The sequence below is a fragment of the Meriones unguiculatus genome, chromosome 4 (genome assembly GCF_030254825.1).
Source record: "Meriones unguiculatus strain TT.TT164.6M chromosome 4, Bangor_MerUng_6.1, whole genome shotgun sequence".
NCBI classification, from domain to species: Eukaryota; Metazoa; Chordata; class Mammalia; order Rodentia; family Muridae; genus Meriones; species Meriones unguiculatus.
The window spans coordinates 113,636,181-113,653,692 of NC_083352.1; the positions used below are offsets into that span (position 1 = coordinate 113,636,181).

At 51.6% G+C, this 17,512-nt stretch overlaps 1 protein-coding gene across 2 annotated transcripts in view; it reads right to left on the minus strand.

The window, feature by feature from the left end:
- Nucleotides 1-437: 437 nt before the first annotated feature.
- Nucleotides 438-17,512, minus strand: part of Eya2 (EYA transcriptional coactivator and phosphatase 2) — a 158,785-nt gene continuing 141,710 nt past the window's right edge. For both annotated transcript variants that reach the window (XM_060382826.1, XM_021638124.2), the window contains 6 exons: nt 9,878-9,936; nt 8,063-8,223; nt 5,607-5,721; nt 4,769-4,890; nt 2,872-2,972; nt 438-1,099 (listed from right to left, as the gene is read on the minus strand). In XM_060382826.1, coding sequence (XP_060238809.1) covers nt 1,019-1,099; nt 2,872-2,972; nt 4,769-4,890; nt 5,607-5,721; nt 8,063-8,223; nt 9,878-9,936 — 639 coding nt within the window. In that variant the 3' untranslated portion in view covers nt 438-1,018. The remainder of the gene's footprint in view (nt 1,100-2,871; nt 2,973-4,768; nt 4,891-5,606; nt 5,722-8,062; nt 8,224-9,877; nt 9,937-17,512) is intronic.

The window sequence follows — 17,512 nt, forward strand, 5'->3', positions numbered from 1 at the left end:
GTGTCATCAGAGGGCTCCTGAGGCCAGCAGCAGAGGTGGCCGAGCTCTGCTGTAACCCACCCACCTGCTGTTCCCACCCCGTGCATTTTTCAACATGTCCGAGTTTATGACTGTCTTTGTTGTGTTGTTAACATGATAACATGTTATCCAGGGACACAGCCACTCTTATTTGGCTGTGGAACGAACTGTCTCTTATGTCCCTTGAAGTGAGAGCTGTGAGTTTTGTTTTGATGTCAACACCCCTAAAGTAAGCTTCCTGGAGAAAACATGGCTCAGATTTGGCCAAGGAGCTGCAGGTACTGTGTGCTGCAACCAAGGCCTCCTCCCCACTTTGCCGAAACCAGTTCCGGTTCAAATTGGATTTTATTATTTTGCAACTTAAAACTGCTAATGTGTGGAAGCCTAAACAGTGGGTAAAGGTCGCCACACTCTTCCAATTTAAATGTAAACGTGGTTTTATTTAATGCCTTTATCCATCATCATCATCTCTCTTCCTTCCCAGAGTCCCCCTTTTCCTACAAAACAAGATGGCGGCATAAGGCACGCACACTGTCCACATGACAATCAGGGAAGGGCTTAGAAAATAAAAAAAAGTAAGCAACAGGCTTCCCCACAGCCCCAGATCACCTCCCTCACCACCACCCAGAGAATGATTGTCCCTGAAGCACAGAGCTGGGCACTCACGACCCCACAGGCAGTTTAGAATCCCAGACCAGACCAACAACCGAGAAACTGCAGCCCAGGGAACGGTGGGTGGCTCGGGTAACGGGATCAGTCCATAAATTAAGAGAGAGCAAACCAAACCGCCTCCCACTCCCCTGTCCCCCCAGCCCGCGCTCCCTCGTCTGGGTCTCCGGGCTTCATAGCACAGTCCGACTAGCAAGTCCTCAAGGAAGAGGACACTTCTGAGACGGCCGTGGGCGTGTCCCCTAGCCATAGGGCCCCTACCCCGTTTCCGGCGTCTAGGGCTGTCTTGGAGGGAGGTGACAGAGGCTTGGCTGGCTGCAGCCCTTCGCTGCTATAGGTACTCCAGCTCCAGGGCGTGCCTCAGTGCCTCCAGGTCGGCGTGGCAAGATATCCTCCAGAAAGGCATGTTGTGCTGGGACGGAAAGAGGCCGGTTACAAGTGTTCAGGAGAGTCGCCCAGCCGCCCCGAAGGCCCCAGACCCCATCGGCAGGGCCCGAGGTGCCCAGCGACCCCAGTGAGGACTGAATCCTCTGCTCCCTCAGGGCACAGCAACATCCTCAGGCAAAACCTCCTGAGGGAAGCAGGGAGCAGAGCGAGGCAGCTTCTGTTTGGGTGGCAGGAAGTGGGTTGGGGTGGCCCAGGGAAGGGCGAGGGTTTGCTTTAGGCCTCCAAGGATGATCATTCATGGTTGCCTGCTCTGCTGGTGGCTGAAGGGGAGGGTGTCCTGGCCGGTGAAGATGGCTACTGTCTTCCTCTTTTGGTTTGTTTTTTGAGACAGGGTCTCTTGGCTAAACCCAGAGCTCAGCTAGCCTGGGATCCATCTTTCCCACATCCCCTTCCTATGGCCTCCCCCACTCTGACTTTTCACATAAGGCACAGAGGATCTGAACTCAGGTCCTCATGTCCACAAAGCAGGCACTCCAACAACAGAGCCATTGCCCCAGTCCCGTGTAGGGCATTTAAAGTTGGAGAAACATGCTTTGGAGAGAGTCTCTTTCCGTATTGGTATTGCATGCGGTGTCTGGTGTTCTGGTGTCTGGGCAGCTCCCTGGTGGCCGCTCTGGCCACTCTGGGCTCGCCCGCTGTGGCAGCACCTTTGCCTGCCTGGCTGTAGCCTGCAGATAGCTCACTTCCCCTCAGAACACTTCCTCCCTGCTGCTGGCTTGGCTCACTTGCCGCCCTGTCTTCCTTCACTTCTCAGGCAAGGCCCGCCTTGACCACTGCCTGGACCTTCTGCCCCCTCACCCTGCTACCCTCCCTCCCCCCACTTCCATTCTCTGCTTCTTTTCCCTCCGAGTTCTTGCCACACCCCGTCATGAATGTTGCCCTTGTTTCTTCCTCGGGGCTGTGTGCCCGCTGGGTGGTGAGGGCAGGACCTTGTGCCTAGGATGGTGGGTGGCACAAAGCAGGTGCTCAGCTAACGCAATGTTCACGCTGGCTGGGGGGGGGGCATCGGGGGGCCGTTGTCTGTGATGTGAGGGGACAAGGGGAACTGGAGGGAGAATGTGCAGCCATGAGTCACAGGCCAGGGGACCTAGCTGAGGTGGGAGGGGGCAGGAATCATTTTGTTAGGGAGAGAACTGCAGAATAGCCTCCCGGGGACCTTGCCTCATTTGAGCTTTTCCACTGGGACCCCCCCCCCCCCCAGCACATCTGCAGTTCCTTGGGACATGTTAAAATGTGAGCAAAGGGAGAAAGCAGGTCCCTGAATTAAGCTTCCTGACATTAACTGGGAGCGGGCCTGGCCTTGGGGTCGGGGGCTGGGGCTCTCGGGGTGTTGTTGACAGGCCAGATCCAGGGTTGAGCAGCTGTTTCTCTTCCAAGAGAGGCCCCCTGCGCCCTGCTGGAGGCTGAGATCACAGATGTGGGATTGTCTTTTCATTAGCCCAGTGCTGCCTTTATTAGCAGGGAAGCGGTCTTGGAACCTGCCGGCCCTGAGCATGAAATAAAACGCCCGCACGTGCACTGGCCCTGCTGGTCCTCAGTATCCCTGGGGTGCAGAACCGGGCCAGGCTGCCAGGGGCAGTGGCCAGGGCCACAAGGGGGATTTGCGGGAGGAAATTACTCGGGATGCTTCTGGGATCTGCAAACATGAGCAGCCTCAGAGAGCAGAGCCTGAGATGAGGCACAAGGCAGCCTGGGAAAGAAAGAGCTGCAGGCAGGATGCACAGAGGCCCCGGGTACCTTTTTGGCTCCTTGCTCCTCTTCCACCCCATCGCCTATCACGATGTAGACAGCTTTTCGGCCAAACCTCTGCATGATTCTCTCGAAGCAGCTCTCCTTGCCTGCGTGGAGATGGGAGGGAGGGAGGTAGGAAGGAGAGCATGGCTGGGCGATCCCACAAGGGGTGGACAGTGGAGACGGCAGCTACCCGGGGCAGCCACCCTCACCCCTTTCGTCCATCCCCCAGCAAGCTCAGCGGTTGTCATTAGCCTCGCAGGAAGGTAGCCAACTCCAGCCACCCAGAGAATTTGAGCAGCTTGTCCCCAGGAAGAGGCTGAGCAGGGCGGAAACAGGCCCTCCCACCCCCATCCCCGTCTGCCGTGCTGCTATTTGGGCCTTGGCATTTCACGCTAACAGAGGACTTGCTGTCCTGCATTCAATCCCTGGTACTTCAAACCCAGATCCCAACGACGCAATGGTAGAAATGGTTATACTGTAGGTAAGTGTGGTGGTACAGGCTTGCCACTCCAGCCACTTGAGAGGCCGAGGCAGGAGAACGCCAAGTTTAAAGCTTGCCCCGGGGGTATATGCGGGTTCAAGGCCAGTATAGGCAACTTAGTGAGAGCCTATCTCAATGTGAAAAGTAAAAATAGGACTGGGGATGTAGCTCAGTGGTAGAACTTTTGTCTAGAGTGAGCAAGGCCCTTGGTTCAATTCTCAGAACCACAGAAAAGAATTATACTGCTATTTTGCCACAATGAAAAGTTACAGCAGCAGCAGCAGCAGCAGCAGCAGCAGCAGCAGCAGCAGCAGCAGCAGAAGAAGAAGAAGAAGAAGAAGAAGAAGAAGAAGAAGAAGAAGAAGAAGAAGAAGAAAACAAAAACGACTTGATTCAGCTGGTAAAGATGCTTGCTATGTAAATGTGAGGGCCCGAGTTCAGATCCCAGCACCCATGTAACAAACCAGGCATTGTCCTTGCACACACACGCACACACACACACACACACACACACACACACACACACACGAACACAGACAGGACAGCCAGGGCTTGCTGGCTGCCAGACTAGCCTAAATAAATAGTCAACAAAGAAGTTCAAGAAACCCCAATTCAAAATAGGGAGAGTGATGAAGGAGGCTCCCTGATGGCCTCTAGACCCTGAATACGCAGTCATGTTCAGGTCCATGCACACATCTCACACACACACATCACACTCATGCACGCAGAATTAAAAAAGTACAATTTAAAAATAACTAAAAACAGAACCATCTCAACTAACTAGAATTTGTTGTGTGTGTGTGTGTGTGTGTTTGTGTGGGTGTGCACAGGCCAGAGGTCAATGCCGGCTGTCCTCCTAAATCTTTCTCTACCTTTGTTGTTTGATGCCTCTTTTTTTGTTTTGTTTTGTTTTCTGTTTTTTGAGACAGGGTTTCTCTGTGTAGCCTTGGTTGTGCTGGAACTCACTCTGAAGACCAGGCTGGTCTGGAACTCACAGCAATCCACCTGCCTCTGCCTCCAGGGCATTGGGAGGAAAGTCTTGAAGCAGTGTGCCCAGCCATGCCCAGCTTTCTAAGGTGGGTGCTGGGCAACTCAGATCCTCCGGCTGCACGTTAGTACTCTACCCACTAAGCCATCTCCCCAGACCTAGGTTTCTTTATTTATTTTTATTCCTGTCCATTTGGGAGGTAAGAATAAAAAATGAGCCTCCCCATGAGAAAAAGAAAGCCACCGTTCCCTGGAATTTTCAAGAAACTCAGCAAGCAGATGAGAGCAAACAGGACAGTTGAATCTTGTCACCCCAGCCCTGTGCCTAAGGTCCAGTTACAGTCTTTGGAGGGCTGTGAGGCTCGTTGAGGTCCGGGTCCTACTCCCTCTGGGTGAGATTAATTGACATGCCCCAACCCCAGCCCAACCTACCTGTCTTGGTTGCGCTGTAGATGTTCTCGATGGGGAACACGGAGCCCAGGCCATACAGCAGGACCTTGGCCAATGCGGGGATCAGTTGCGTGGTGGTGACCAACACATTGACACAGTTGGGTCTGGGGACAAAGGCAACTTGGTGTCAGTCCCAAAGGAACCACCAGGCCGGTCCTGATGTCCTGGGGGAGTTAGGGCAGGATCTGGGGGGCAGGGAGGGGTCTGTGGGCCCTGGGAGGGTGTGTGGGAGGCTGGGCTATCTTCAGGTGGGGTGTAGCTGCCGCTGGCCTGAGGCTGCCTGACCTTGGTGTGCGGTAGGTAGGCTGGCTCCTCCCTTTCCATTCATTTATATTTATATGTTTTTGAGACAGGGCCTGACTACGAAGCTCTGGCTGGTCTACAACTTGCTAGGTGGACAAGGATGGCATCCAGCTCACAGAGATCTGCCTGCTTCTTCCTCCTGAGTGCTGGGACTAAAGTTGTGTCCACTGCGTCCAGCTTCCTTCCTTCCTTAGAAGCAAGAGTTTATTGCAAGAGCTGCAGGCTCATTAGCTGCAAGGTTCTAGGTCACGTGACACAGAACAAATATGGGACTGTTCGGACCGGTGAGGACTGGGTTCCACAGGACGACACAGGTCAGTTCTAATCTTTTGAAAGTTCTGAACCCAGAAGGCTGCTGGAGTTCCTCACAGCAGGTGTCCCCTGGGGTGGGAAGAGTTAAGCTTTAGGCCACATGGGGAAAGCATGCCAGGGAGAGCTGAGAAGTCCCCTCCACATGCCCAGCCATGTGTGGAAGTGGAGATGTCACTGCTGTGCCGGGGGAGGGGTGGCCACTTGCCGAGCGCTGATGAGGTTGAGGGCTTTCAGGGAGTGCGTGAGCCAGAGGTCAGTCAGGGCCTCCAGCTCGGCGCGCAGCTGCAGCCACGTTTCTCTTTTGGGAGTGCCTATCAAGCCTGCAGTGAGGGGAATAAAGAGGACATCCTCCTGTTAGAACGAGCTGAGGGGAATCAGGGAGCCGAATCAGAGGGCACTCAAAGACAACTTAGTTTACCCACTCTTCTCCACCTTCAGAGTATCCACTGACTGATTCATCCACCCGCTCATCCACACCCCCCTCCAACCACCATCCAACTACCCATCCATCCACCCACCCACCTACCCATTCATTTATCCATCAACTCACCTATCCACTCATCCATCAATCTACCCATCCACCCACCCACTCACGCATCTGTCCATCCACCTACCCACCCATCCATTCATCCTTGCTTCCTTCCATATCATAATAGGCCCTGGGTTCAAAGCATTAACATGGACACAAAGACGGAGCAGAAGATACTAATGACTAATGTTGCTGGGCTCTGGCTATGCATGGAGCATGCGCTTTTCCTGTGACTTTCTTCCTTAGATCCTCACAGAGGATGGGCACCAGAGGTGGGCTCTAATTGTAGTCTGTCTCTTAGATGAAGAAACAGGCCCTGTAAGGGGTTGACACATCCGCTTAGCACAGGGAGAAAAGAATGGAGACAGAATTGGCTGGCAGTGGACTCCTCCATGTTTCTGAACTGTCTTTCTCAGCTAGCCTTCAGCCTCCTTACGATTAAGCCCAGAGGCTCCAGATGATCCTGTCTCAGCTGCCAGCCTCACCTCCCTGCCAGGGCTCTAGCGTCTTTCTATTCCGGTCTCAGGGTTTGCCCTGGTTCACTGAAACACTAGGTGTGTGCCTGCCGCAGGACCTTTGCACGCTCCGTTACAGATCCAGAGCTGTTCTCTTCCCATCTTCTCCATCTTTTACTCAGCTAAGTCCTTCCCCCAACACCTACAGTCAAGTCCCTCCCATGTATCCTTCCTCAACACATGGACCTCTTCTTCGCAGGGCTTCGATTAGGGTTTAAAGCTATGTGATCATGAGTCTGGCAGTGGTGGCACAGGCCTTTAATCTCGGCACTCCGGAAGCAGAGGCAGGCAGATCTCTGTGAGTTCGAGGCCAGCCTGGCATACAGAGTGAGTTCCAGGACAGCCAGGGCTGTTACAAAGAGAAACCCTGCCTTGAAAAAACAAACCAAACCAACCATAACAACAACTATATGGTCATGTTTTTTGATACTTGTTTGGTGTCCAGGCTCTTTACTCTAACAAGACAGGGCCAGGAGGGACTTGTGGGATACCAAAGGGCACATGCTTGGTGTTGAGGTAGCCTGTGTTGGGGAGAGTGACTTTGCTGGAACACAATGCTGCTCTGTGTCCTCACCAGTCCAGGTATGCATTTAAAAAAAACATATTTGTTTTATTTGCATTGGTGTTTTGCCCGCATGTATGTCTGTGTGAGGGTGTCAGATCCCTTAGAACTGGAGTTACAGATAGTTGTGAGCTGCCATGTGGGTGCCTGGAATTGAACTCAGGACCTCTGAAAGAGCAGCCAGTGCTCTTAACCACGGAGCCATCTCTCCAGCTCCCAGGTATGCATTTTTAATTAGCTTCAGGTGGCTGTTCTGGGGACAGCACTTGGTCCTCAAACTGTACACCCCTCATAAATTGGCCGGTCAATGGCCTAAACTGAGCAGCAGCCTTGATGGCTGGCAGGGGTGAGGCCAGGAATCTGCATTCTCCTAGGAACACATGCAGTCTGCCAACAGAGCGGCTTTGGTAGTGTTAAGAGGCCTCCATGGGGACCCGGTATTCTGGGACAAGATGTATCCCTCATTGGGTTACATCAAGGCAGCCGGGAGTGGCTGGCAAACCTTTGTAATCACAGCACTTAGAAGGCCGGGGAAGAAGGATTTCTGAGTTCAGGGCCAGCCTGGCTACGGGGAGAGGCTGTACCTCAAAACCAAGACTGGGGAGATGGCTCAAGAGCTAATGTGCTCATTGAGCGAGCGTTAGGACCCAAGGCTGGATCCCCAGCACCACGTAACAAGCACCAGCCTGTACCCAGCCCAGCGATGGAAAGGCTGAGACAGGAGGGTCCCTGGGGCTCGCTGGCCAGCTAGCCCAGCCTAAGAGCAAGGCCAGGCTTGATGAGGGTGGAGAGTGACTGAGGAAGATGTCGTGCATCAGCCTCCACATGCCTATGTACCTATGAACCTGCATGTGAACACGCATGAACACACACACACACACACACACACACACACACACACACACACACCAAACCAATCAGCCCACTGGGATTCTTGTATTCATAAATCTTCCAGAGCCGTGGCTGGCCCACAGCAGGAGCACCTTCCTCAGCCTCCTGCGCTCTCCCCGGCTCTCCCCGGCTCTCCCCGGCTCTCCCGCTCTCTGGGCACTCACCACCCACGTTGTTCCGGTAGGTGTTGTACATCTCCTTCACCCGGCGGTAGCGGAATGCCAGTTTCCTCATCCAGTCCACCCCGCCATGCACGCCTGTACCCAGGCACAAGCTGGCCCCCGGTGCCGTGCTGTGGAAACCGTCGGTGGAGAAGTTGTATGTGCTGGAGAGACGGGAGAGGGGTGACATTAGTGTGGGGAGGCCTTGCGGTGTCCACGGGGCCCTGGGCACACTCAGGGTGCCTGGCTGTGTGTCTGGAAGGGGGAACTTCAGCTCTCATTAGATTCCTACAGAGGCCGAATGCTTGCTGGGGTCAAGCAAGGTCCTTATTTCGGTCTCTGGGCATCAGACAGAACCCCTAGACTCCCATTGGGAGCTGCTGCCCCTGCATGCAGAGGCCAAGCCCAAGAAAGTCTCCATCATTGCCCCATGGAATTCCAAGTGAGGGCCAATGTGTCTGAAACCTTGAGTGTGACATATGCGCGCTCCTCTCTCATCCCTGCGTCTAAATGCTGTGCCTCCAATGTGTGCGTCACAAGGTTCCTGAAGCTAAGAGGAATAAGGAAACTGGCTCATGTATCTTTACTGAAGTTTTAAACGTTACTTAAAATTTGAGCTTTGCTTAATCTTCAAACCTTGTAGATTACACTCCTGAAGCAGCTCAGCCCACTACAGGATCTACAGATGTCAACAGCCCCCTTTTTGCAACCAATAACCAATCAGTCAATCAATTAATCAATCAATCAATCAATCTATTACCTATCAGCCACCTATTATCTTTCATCTGTCAGTTATCTATCCTTTGATCGTCTATTTATTGATCTGTCTTCATCTATTATCTATTATCTACCCATCTACCTATTAATCATCTATTTACCTACCAATAATAATCTGTCAATTGTTCTATTAACATTTAATCATTCATTATCTATCTATTATCTGTCACCTATGTAACATCTAGCTATCAGCTAATCTATCATCTATCAACTATCTATCATCTATCTATCTATCTATTTATCTATTTATCAGCTATCAGCCATCTATCTATCATCTATCCAAAACTTACCTGTCAATTCTCAACTAATTAATCTGTCAATTATCTTTCTGTTATTCAATCAATCGCCTTTCAATTATCTCTCTATAGCTAGCTATCTATTATCTATCAGTCACCTATTATTTATTATTATCTATTATTTATTTATCCATCTGTCCATCTGTTTGTCCATCCGTCCCTCTGTCTGTCTATCAGCTATCAATCATCTACCTATCTTCTATCCGTTTGTCTGTCTACTTACCTTTCTCATGGTAAGGACAATAAAGCGGCCTCTCCTTTGAGTTTTATTCTTTCCCTAAACATCTCTCTTTCTGTCAAACTCTGTGCTTAAGACCTGGGGCCGGGGAGATGGCTCCGAGGGTAGAGTGCCTTCCCACGCAGGCCCGAGGACCTAAGTCCTGATCCTCGGCACCCATGAATATGCAATGCTGGCATGGGTACTTGAGAGGTAGAGGCAGGAGGATCCCTGGGGCTTGTTGCCCGGTCAGTTTTGCCAGAAATTTAAGTTTAGGCCTGAGGTTTACCGAGAGAGCTCATATCAAAAATAAAGTAAGTGTGGTAGAGGAAGATATATAATGTCTGGCTTTACACCCGTTAGACACACATGTACAGAGAAGCATATCTGCACACACTAAAACAAGTTTTAAAAAAATACCCATATTGGCTCGTCCTGAAATTCCTTTCCACGGTAAAGACAAGAGTCCAGTTTGACCTGTGTCGAGGTCCCCAGGTGGGAAGAAACTCCTCTGTCCCAAGTTCTTACCTTAAATCCTGGCCATTGTCATCAGACGAGACATCGTCCACGTGGATTTGGTCACAGTCCTTGTGATAAGAGCAAAGAGGTGAGGCAGGGTTTGATGGAGCCCATACTGGCCTTGAACTTGCTATGTAACAGAGGACAACTTTGAGCTTCTGATCCTCCTGCCTCCACTTCCCGAGTGCTGGATTACAGGTGTGCATCGCCACACCTGCTTCAGGAAGTGTAGGGACAGAGCCAGGCCTTCCTGCCTCCTAGGCAAACACCATCAGCTGGGCTACCTCCAAGCCTGGGGGTCGATTGTAAGAGTGCATTTCCTAAGCTGAGGTGGGTGAGCACCGGAGCTGGCGTTCTAGGGGGACAGCCTGGGTTTTGTCACTAAAAGTGAGGGCCTTGGCTAAGGTTCTGACTGCTCTCTCTTTGGTTCCTGTCTGAATAAGCACAATGCCACCAGGAGGGATAGCAGTTAGCCTGGCTATCAGGTGGATGCCATTTAACCTTTACAACAGTGAGGTCTGTGGCATCTGGGCCACCTTCAACTCCACCAGCCGTGAGAATTTGGCCCGTGCCTCAGTTTCCCTTCTGTCCTTATTCCTATATCAATAACCGTGTGTACCCGAGGACATCATAAAGCAGGATGCAGAGATTTCCATCAACCTGGGAAGTTATACGGAGAGTGCTGCTCTAGGAGAAAGGAATATGGCAGCATCTTACTCCTGGCCTGGGTTAGTGAGCTCTTCCAGGGAAGGGCTTGTCAGCTGGCCTGAGGTCACAACTATATAGCCCACTCTATGTTGCAAAGTGTTTGTGTGTGTGTGTGTCCACGTGTGTCCATGGGTTTGTGTGCACACGCACCACTACACTCACACACACAGGTACATATGGTGGCCAAAGGCTGATTGAGGTTGGGATGACTTCTTTTTTTTCTTTGAAGAAGAACTGGCGCTTTCCTAGAATTAATTAATTAAATAATTTGTACTCGCATTTGCGTTTGCCTGCATGTGTGTCTGTGTGAGGGTGTCAGACCCCCTGGAACTGGAGTTATAGACCTTCCTTGTGGGCACTGGGAGAGTCCTGTGGAAGAGCAGCCAGTGATCTTACCCACCGAGGCACAGCTTCAGACCCCCCCAGACCCCCGCAAAGTATGTTCTGAAATGATTACCAGCATGTAAAGCAAGGGGACCTCTTCCAGAGTTCCAGGTACTACGCCCTTTGGAAGTGAACTTTGGCTGTGCCCTGCAGCCTGGAAGTCCACATTGCAGTTTCTCCTGCAGTCCCCTTGGGCCTAGCCTCCCTGGACTAAACTGTTTACTTGGCTCTTGTGGACATCTGAGTTTGAGATCTTTGCTTCATGGCCGTCCTGTATGAAGAAGGGTCCAGGACCCATCCTGACATGCTTTTCTCTTCTGAGACAGTCTTAGTCTAAGCTGGCCTCTAATCCACCATGTGGCCAAGGCTGACCCGGAACTATTGATCCTCCCACCTCCACCACCTGAGTGCCGTGAATACAGGACAGGCATGTGCTGCCGCAGTTTGCTCACGTGGTGCCAGGGACGGAAGCAGGCCTCTGTGCACGCTAGGCAAGCACTCTGCCAACTGAGCGGCATCCCTAGCCACCTAATCATTTGCATTTACAATGCAAGGCAGACTGCACAGATCCAAGCATGGAGAGAACCGTCTCACATGCCCCGCAAACCTGGCACAGGATGGCCTTCTCTGGGGCCTGAGAGCTCTGCAGGGGTCAGACTCCCCCCGACCCCCACCCTCTGCGTTACCAGGGCTCTCCTGACATCAGGGGAAAGGCATGTGAGGAGGCTCTGCTTTTCTCATTTGTGAGGGGATTGTCGGGGGCGCTAAAGTGTGACAATGGTAGCGATCACGTTTCGGACTTCATAAAATACCACGACACGCTCTAGACGCTACCTCATACTCCACCAGCTGATCTGGATCAAGTCGCCCCTCCAAGCCAGTGGCCAGGCCCGCTGGACAGTGCAGGGGGCAGGGGGCCTGACTGAGCTTTTGAGGAGGAACACTGATGTCCCTAATTCTGCTGTGCCCCCCCAGGGGTGTGGGTAGCCCTCCAAGGGGAGGCACATTCACATGGACTGCGGAAACTTCTGGTCTGCTGCAGGTCAAAGAGGGACCGTCTCAGGGGAGGAGTTTCCGTAGAGCAGCTGGCAAAGACAGACAGAGGCTTCCTACAGCCTTGACCCAGATGAAATGAAGTAGGGTAGGGAAGAGAACACGGAGAGAACAACCATACAGTGCCTGCCGATTGGTGCCGTGAGGAAGGTGGGTACCCCTAGCCTTCTATCTACTGCAATGGGGTGGAATGAATGGTGCTATGCCCATTGGGGGAACTCCAAGTTCATAGCCTAGAAGACCAGGGCAGGTCTTCAAGTTTGCTCATAGAAGGATCCCAGGGCATCTGAAATTGTAGAACAGTGACTAAGAAGGAGACGTTGACTGTGGACTTATGTGTATGGAGAGCAACTCACTAAAATACCCGGTATTTTAAAAGGACAGATTTTTAAAAAAGACAGTAAGTGGGAAAAGAACAATCTAGAAGTCTGTCCGTCTGGCAGGAAACAGCAGCTCCACAGGAAGGAAGCTGAGCTTGGCCTGGTGGTCAATGGAGAGATTAGCCTTCCCTAAATGGTGGCACCACCAAACCAATGACAAAGATAATAATAAATGCCAGAGCTGGGATGGCGCCCAGGCAGGCATCCTTGTGTAGCATGTGCAAAGCTCTAACTTCAGACCCCAGGGCCACCAGCACCAACCATGGCAAAACAAGGCTAGGGACAGGCTCAGCAGTACCGTGCCTGCCTAGCTGTATGAGGCTCTAGGCTTTTGTTTGTTTGCTTGTTTTTTTTTTTGTTTTTTTGTTTGTTTGTTTTTTTGTTTTTTTTTTTTTTGAGATGTGGCTTCCCTGTGTAGCCTCGGATGTATTGGACTTGCTTTGTAGACCAGGCTGGCCTCCGAACCCACAGGGATCTGCCTGCCTCTGCCTCTCTGAGGGCTGGGACTAAATGCCTGGCAAGGCTCTACTTTTGTTTCTCAGTGCAGAACAAACAAACAAACAAACAATGAAAACAGACAAGGGCTGGGGACATATAGGCCTACTGGTAGAGTGCTTACCTGTAACACCGGAGGCTCTGTGCTCAGTCCTCACCAACACACACACACAGACAGATATGATATGCATATACATTACTTTTGAATAAATGACTGAAAATATCTTCCTGCAAGCAGGTAAGACCTAACACATCCTATGAGCTTTCACAGTGGCGAGGACTCTGCCTAGACCTTTACATAGGTCTAAACACACTCACTGTTTGTGGGAGAAAATGAATCGGAGCGCACTGGGGCTTGTCAGACTGTCCTCGTCACAAACAAGCGCTGTGGCGTCTTAGCCAGCACCTGTGAACGTGTCTTTATTTGGACATCGTTACTGCGAACGACTCTGACTCTGAGCAGTCCCTAGGCTTGGATCCAGGGGAGATTTTGTCTCTGCCCGGTTCACCCTGCACCCGCCTGATTTGGTCTGATCTGGGAAGCTAAGCAAGGCCAGGCAGCTTAGCACCCGGGTGGGAGAAAAGGCGATGATGATTCTGACACAGAGGAAGGAGGCTACCAAGGTAGGGTGACACACATGTACAGGAGGAAGAACACCACCGAGACGCTGTACACACACACACGTGCTGAGACACACCTGAGACCACCCGGAGGGGAGCACGTGTCCCTCACGACCCTCAGAAGGACCCACCCTGGACCTCGGCTATCTGGCTCGACCAGAGCTCACTGGCTCCTGTAGAGGCTGCGGGGCATGTGCACAGAATGTGGGGCTTCTTGCCCGGGACATGTGTCTGCCTCCTTGCTCTCTTACTCGGGCTGTGTTATCTCCATCAGCACGAGCCTGTGCTGATGGAGATATTCTGGTACTTTGAGTTGGAATCCAGTAGTTCATTTTTTATTAAACCACTCCAGCTTTGGCCACTGGGAACCCTGTCAGTTGCATCCCGTCCCTTTGGCATAACGCATCTTTGGGTCTTGAGAGCTTCCTTAGTTTCTGGTGATCCATCTGGCCCCACCTCCTCAGCAAAGCCTAGTGGCGGTCAACACCACAGTCAACATTCGGCATTCCTTCTTTTCTTTCTCAGCTTTCCTCCCATTCCCTTCCTTCTGCCTTTTTTTTTTTCTCCTGAGACAGTATTTTGAGACTTTTTACCAGCTGCTGCCCTTGAACTACTATGGAGCTCAGGCTGGCCTCACTGTGTAGTCCAGGCTGGTCTTAAACTCCTGGTCCTCCTGCTCCTGCCTCCTGAGTGCTGAGATTACAGCTGTGTGCCACCACGTGCGGCTCCTTCTTTCTCACTCTAGGCAATGCTCCTTGCTTGTCCTGTCTACTCCCTACCCATCTCCAGGGCCGCCTCCAGGGGGAATCGGGTGCGCGGCCAGGTGCTGGATGCTGGGTGGTGTATTGTTGCATTTCTGTTCTCAGAGGACAGAGCACGGTTGTCAGCTTGGCCTTTTGCCAGCAGGTGTTAGGAGGCCAGTGCTTGGCGTCTTCAGAGTTCTCCACCTGACACGGTGCAGTCAGTTGTGAGGCAGGAGAGTTCCTTAAGTATCCCATGTATAGAAAGCACAGCAAACAGGATGCTCTTTCCCTAGTCTCCGTGCACAGAACCTTCGCCCTGGCCTGTCCCAGGCGGCTGTCTCCCTTCCGAGTCAGGCTGCGGTCTATGCTGGGGAACTGCCCTCCATGCTTCCCCAGGGCTGCCCATCCCAGCAAGCAGCATGTATCTACTCCTGGGAGATGTACCCAGTCCTTTGGTGACATGGTTTCAGTTCTGCCAAGGTACCCTGGGGCACCTGGCATGGGGACATGGCTGAACAATGATTGGAGAATGAAAACAACCTGGAATTCCTGAGCAGCTCCAGCTGGCTGGTGACTGAGATGGCCCTCCACAAGCTGTGGCCGTGATGGTCACTGACTTTGGGGCTGTGAGGAACAGGAGGGGCAGGAGTCTGATGGTGTTGCCCGAAGCCCATATGAATCTGGCTGATTCCCATCCCACCAAGATGGACAGGGTGCCCTGTGCCTGCCTGGGCCTCCCAGTGCTCAACTGTTTGTAGACCCAGGGTCTCTGTAGGGGCTCTTGGTGTCTCCAGCTGTGTGTGCCTGAGGCAGAAGGATGATGGTTTTCTACGTGCTTCCCCTCCCCCATTCTCCCTCACCTTACTACAGGACTCTGTGTCCCTCAGGCTAGGCCTAGAGTCCTTGTTGCCCCTCTCACTGCCAAGTCCTCTTGGCCATGTCCCATCTGAGGCCAAATCTTACCACCTGGGTCTAACTCCACCTTTGTTAGGACCATTGCAGTAGGTTCTTCATTCGTCTGCCTCTTCTTCACCCTCACATTTCCCATTCCCCATGAAGCAAGCTAGCGTTTTGTTTGGTTTTGAGATAGAATCTTACATGGCTCAGGCTGGCCTTGAATCTGCTATGTAGATAAAGATGACCTCAAACTTCTGATCCTCCTGCCTCCCCTTCCTGAAGGCTGGGATTGTAATTTTGTGCCACCGTGTACAATTTACAGGGTGCTGGATATTGAATATGGCTTTGTGCATGCTGGGCAAGCACCCTACTGATCAGTCTGTCCCTAGTCCCAGTATGGTCTTTTTACATGCAAACCACGGCGGACAGGTTTTCCTGCCCAGGGTCTTCTAGCCCTATCATGTTGGGTTCAACAGTTAGAATGAGCCAGTGCCTAGGCTGTATCCCTTCTCTCTGAGCCCAGGTCACCTCTCCTTCCTCACCCCAGGGCCTTAGTGTTTGCTATCTGCCTCCATTGCTCTCCCTGGCTACCTGCTTATCATCATTCAGCCCTGTATGAGGCTCCTCACTCCCCCCCCACCCCCGGAGGATTTTCACCCTGTGATTTGCTTTCTCTATTATAAGTCAGTGATGCCCTGGGCTGGTCCAGCCTCTGCTGGAAATGCTTTTAACTTCACGGCTTAGTCCTCAGAGCTGTTCAGGAGCTGATGACATCCCCAGGACAAATAGAAATGTCCTTTCCTGCCCAGCTTAATTTGGGTCGCCTCTAGCTTTCATTCTGCTTTGAGTGACCGTGATTACAGCGTACAGTCAGTGGCACCTGCCTGAAGCCTGTGACAGCTCTCTTGGGAACTCCATCCTCTCCCCCTTGAGCAGAGCTGAGGAAGGGTTACCCTCATTTCCATCCCTGCTTATAGATTACCTTTAAACTTGACCGAAGCTGTTAGCGTGAGCCTGGGCAAGAACTCTCTACCCTCATCCAGGACACAGCTTTCTATTGTGTGACCTTTGTTTCTACAGTTTTAGTCTACATTATTATTATTATTATTATTATTATTATTATTATTATTATTATTATTTTAGGACTTCCTTTCTTTAACTTTAAAATTTTTAAGTTTCTTCTTTTTTTTCTTATTGCATGCGTACACATATATGTGAAGTAAGTGTGTGCATGTGCCACAGTAAATGTGAGGTCAGAGGACAACTTCGTGGAGTCCATTCTCTCTCCTTTCACTTTTATGTGTGTTGTGGGGTCAATATGAGGGTACTCCAAACACCTCTACTTCCTGAGCTGTCGCACTGGTTCCAGGAGTTCTTTCTTTCTTTTTTATAGTAATAAATGCAGGTTTATTGGGAGCAGCTCTCAGCTGCCAAGCAGGGAGGGGAGGGAGGGAGGAAAGAAGGGAAAGAGAGAGAGAAGAGGAAGAGGAGAGATGCAGAAACACAAAGGGAGAGGAGAGCGGGAGAAGAGAGAGAGAGAGAGCCCTAGGAGTTCTCTTTAAATACGTTTTTCATTTGAATTTATCCCCAAATCTTTCAACACAGATTAGGCCTAAACAAATGAGTTAAGCTGTGCCTGAAGCTTCCTGCCCTTTCTCCTTGCATCTCTCTCCAAGGGCTTCAGGAGCAAACACGTTAAGTATATTCTCTCTCTCTGTAAAACATGCGCCAGAGGAATGTAAATGCTTTTTAGAAAGCTTCCACCCTGGCCGCACTGCTAATTACCGTTGCCCAAGAGGACTTGTAGTCTGCCTTAATGAATGTATTAAAAAAAAAGCACAACCAGCGCCTCATGTGACTGGAGCAGGGAGAGAGCAGGGCCAGCAAGGTCACCCTGACAAGAGTATCTCCCCCCCAACCAAAGGACACCGACTGCAGGTCTGTACTTGAGGGAGAACTGGGGGATGCCTCAGTGGTGAAGTGAGCTCCACTCAGCCCAGCCTGGCGAAGTGGCTCACACCTGTAATCCCAGCACTCGGGGAGGGGGAGGCAGAGGCAGGCGGATCGCTGTGAGTTCAAAGCCAGCCTGGTCTACAAATCAAGTCCAGGTCCAGGACAGCCAAGGCTACACAGAGAAACCCTGTCTTGAAAAGCAAAACAAAAACAAAAACAAAAACAAAACAAAACAAAACAAAACACCAAGAGTGCTCTGCTTTTTCAAAGACCCCCACATTTTGTCCCCAGCACCCACATCAAATCAAAGTGGCTCGCACCAGCCTATACCCCAGCCTCAGGGGATCCGCTGCCCTCTTCTGGCCTCTGAGGGCATCTACACTCATGTACATGCACACATACATAAATAA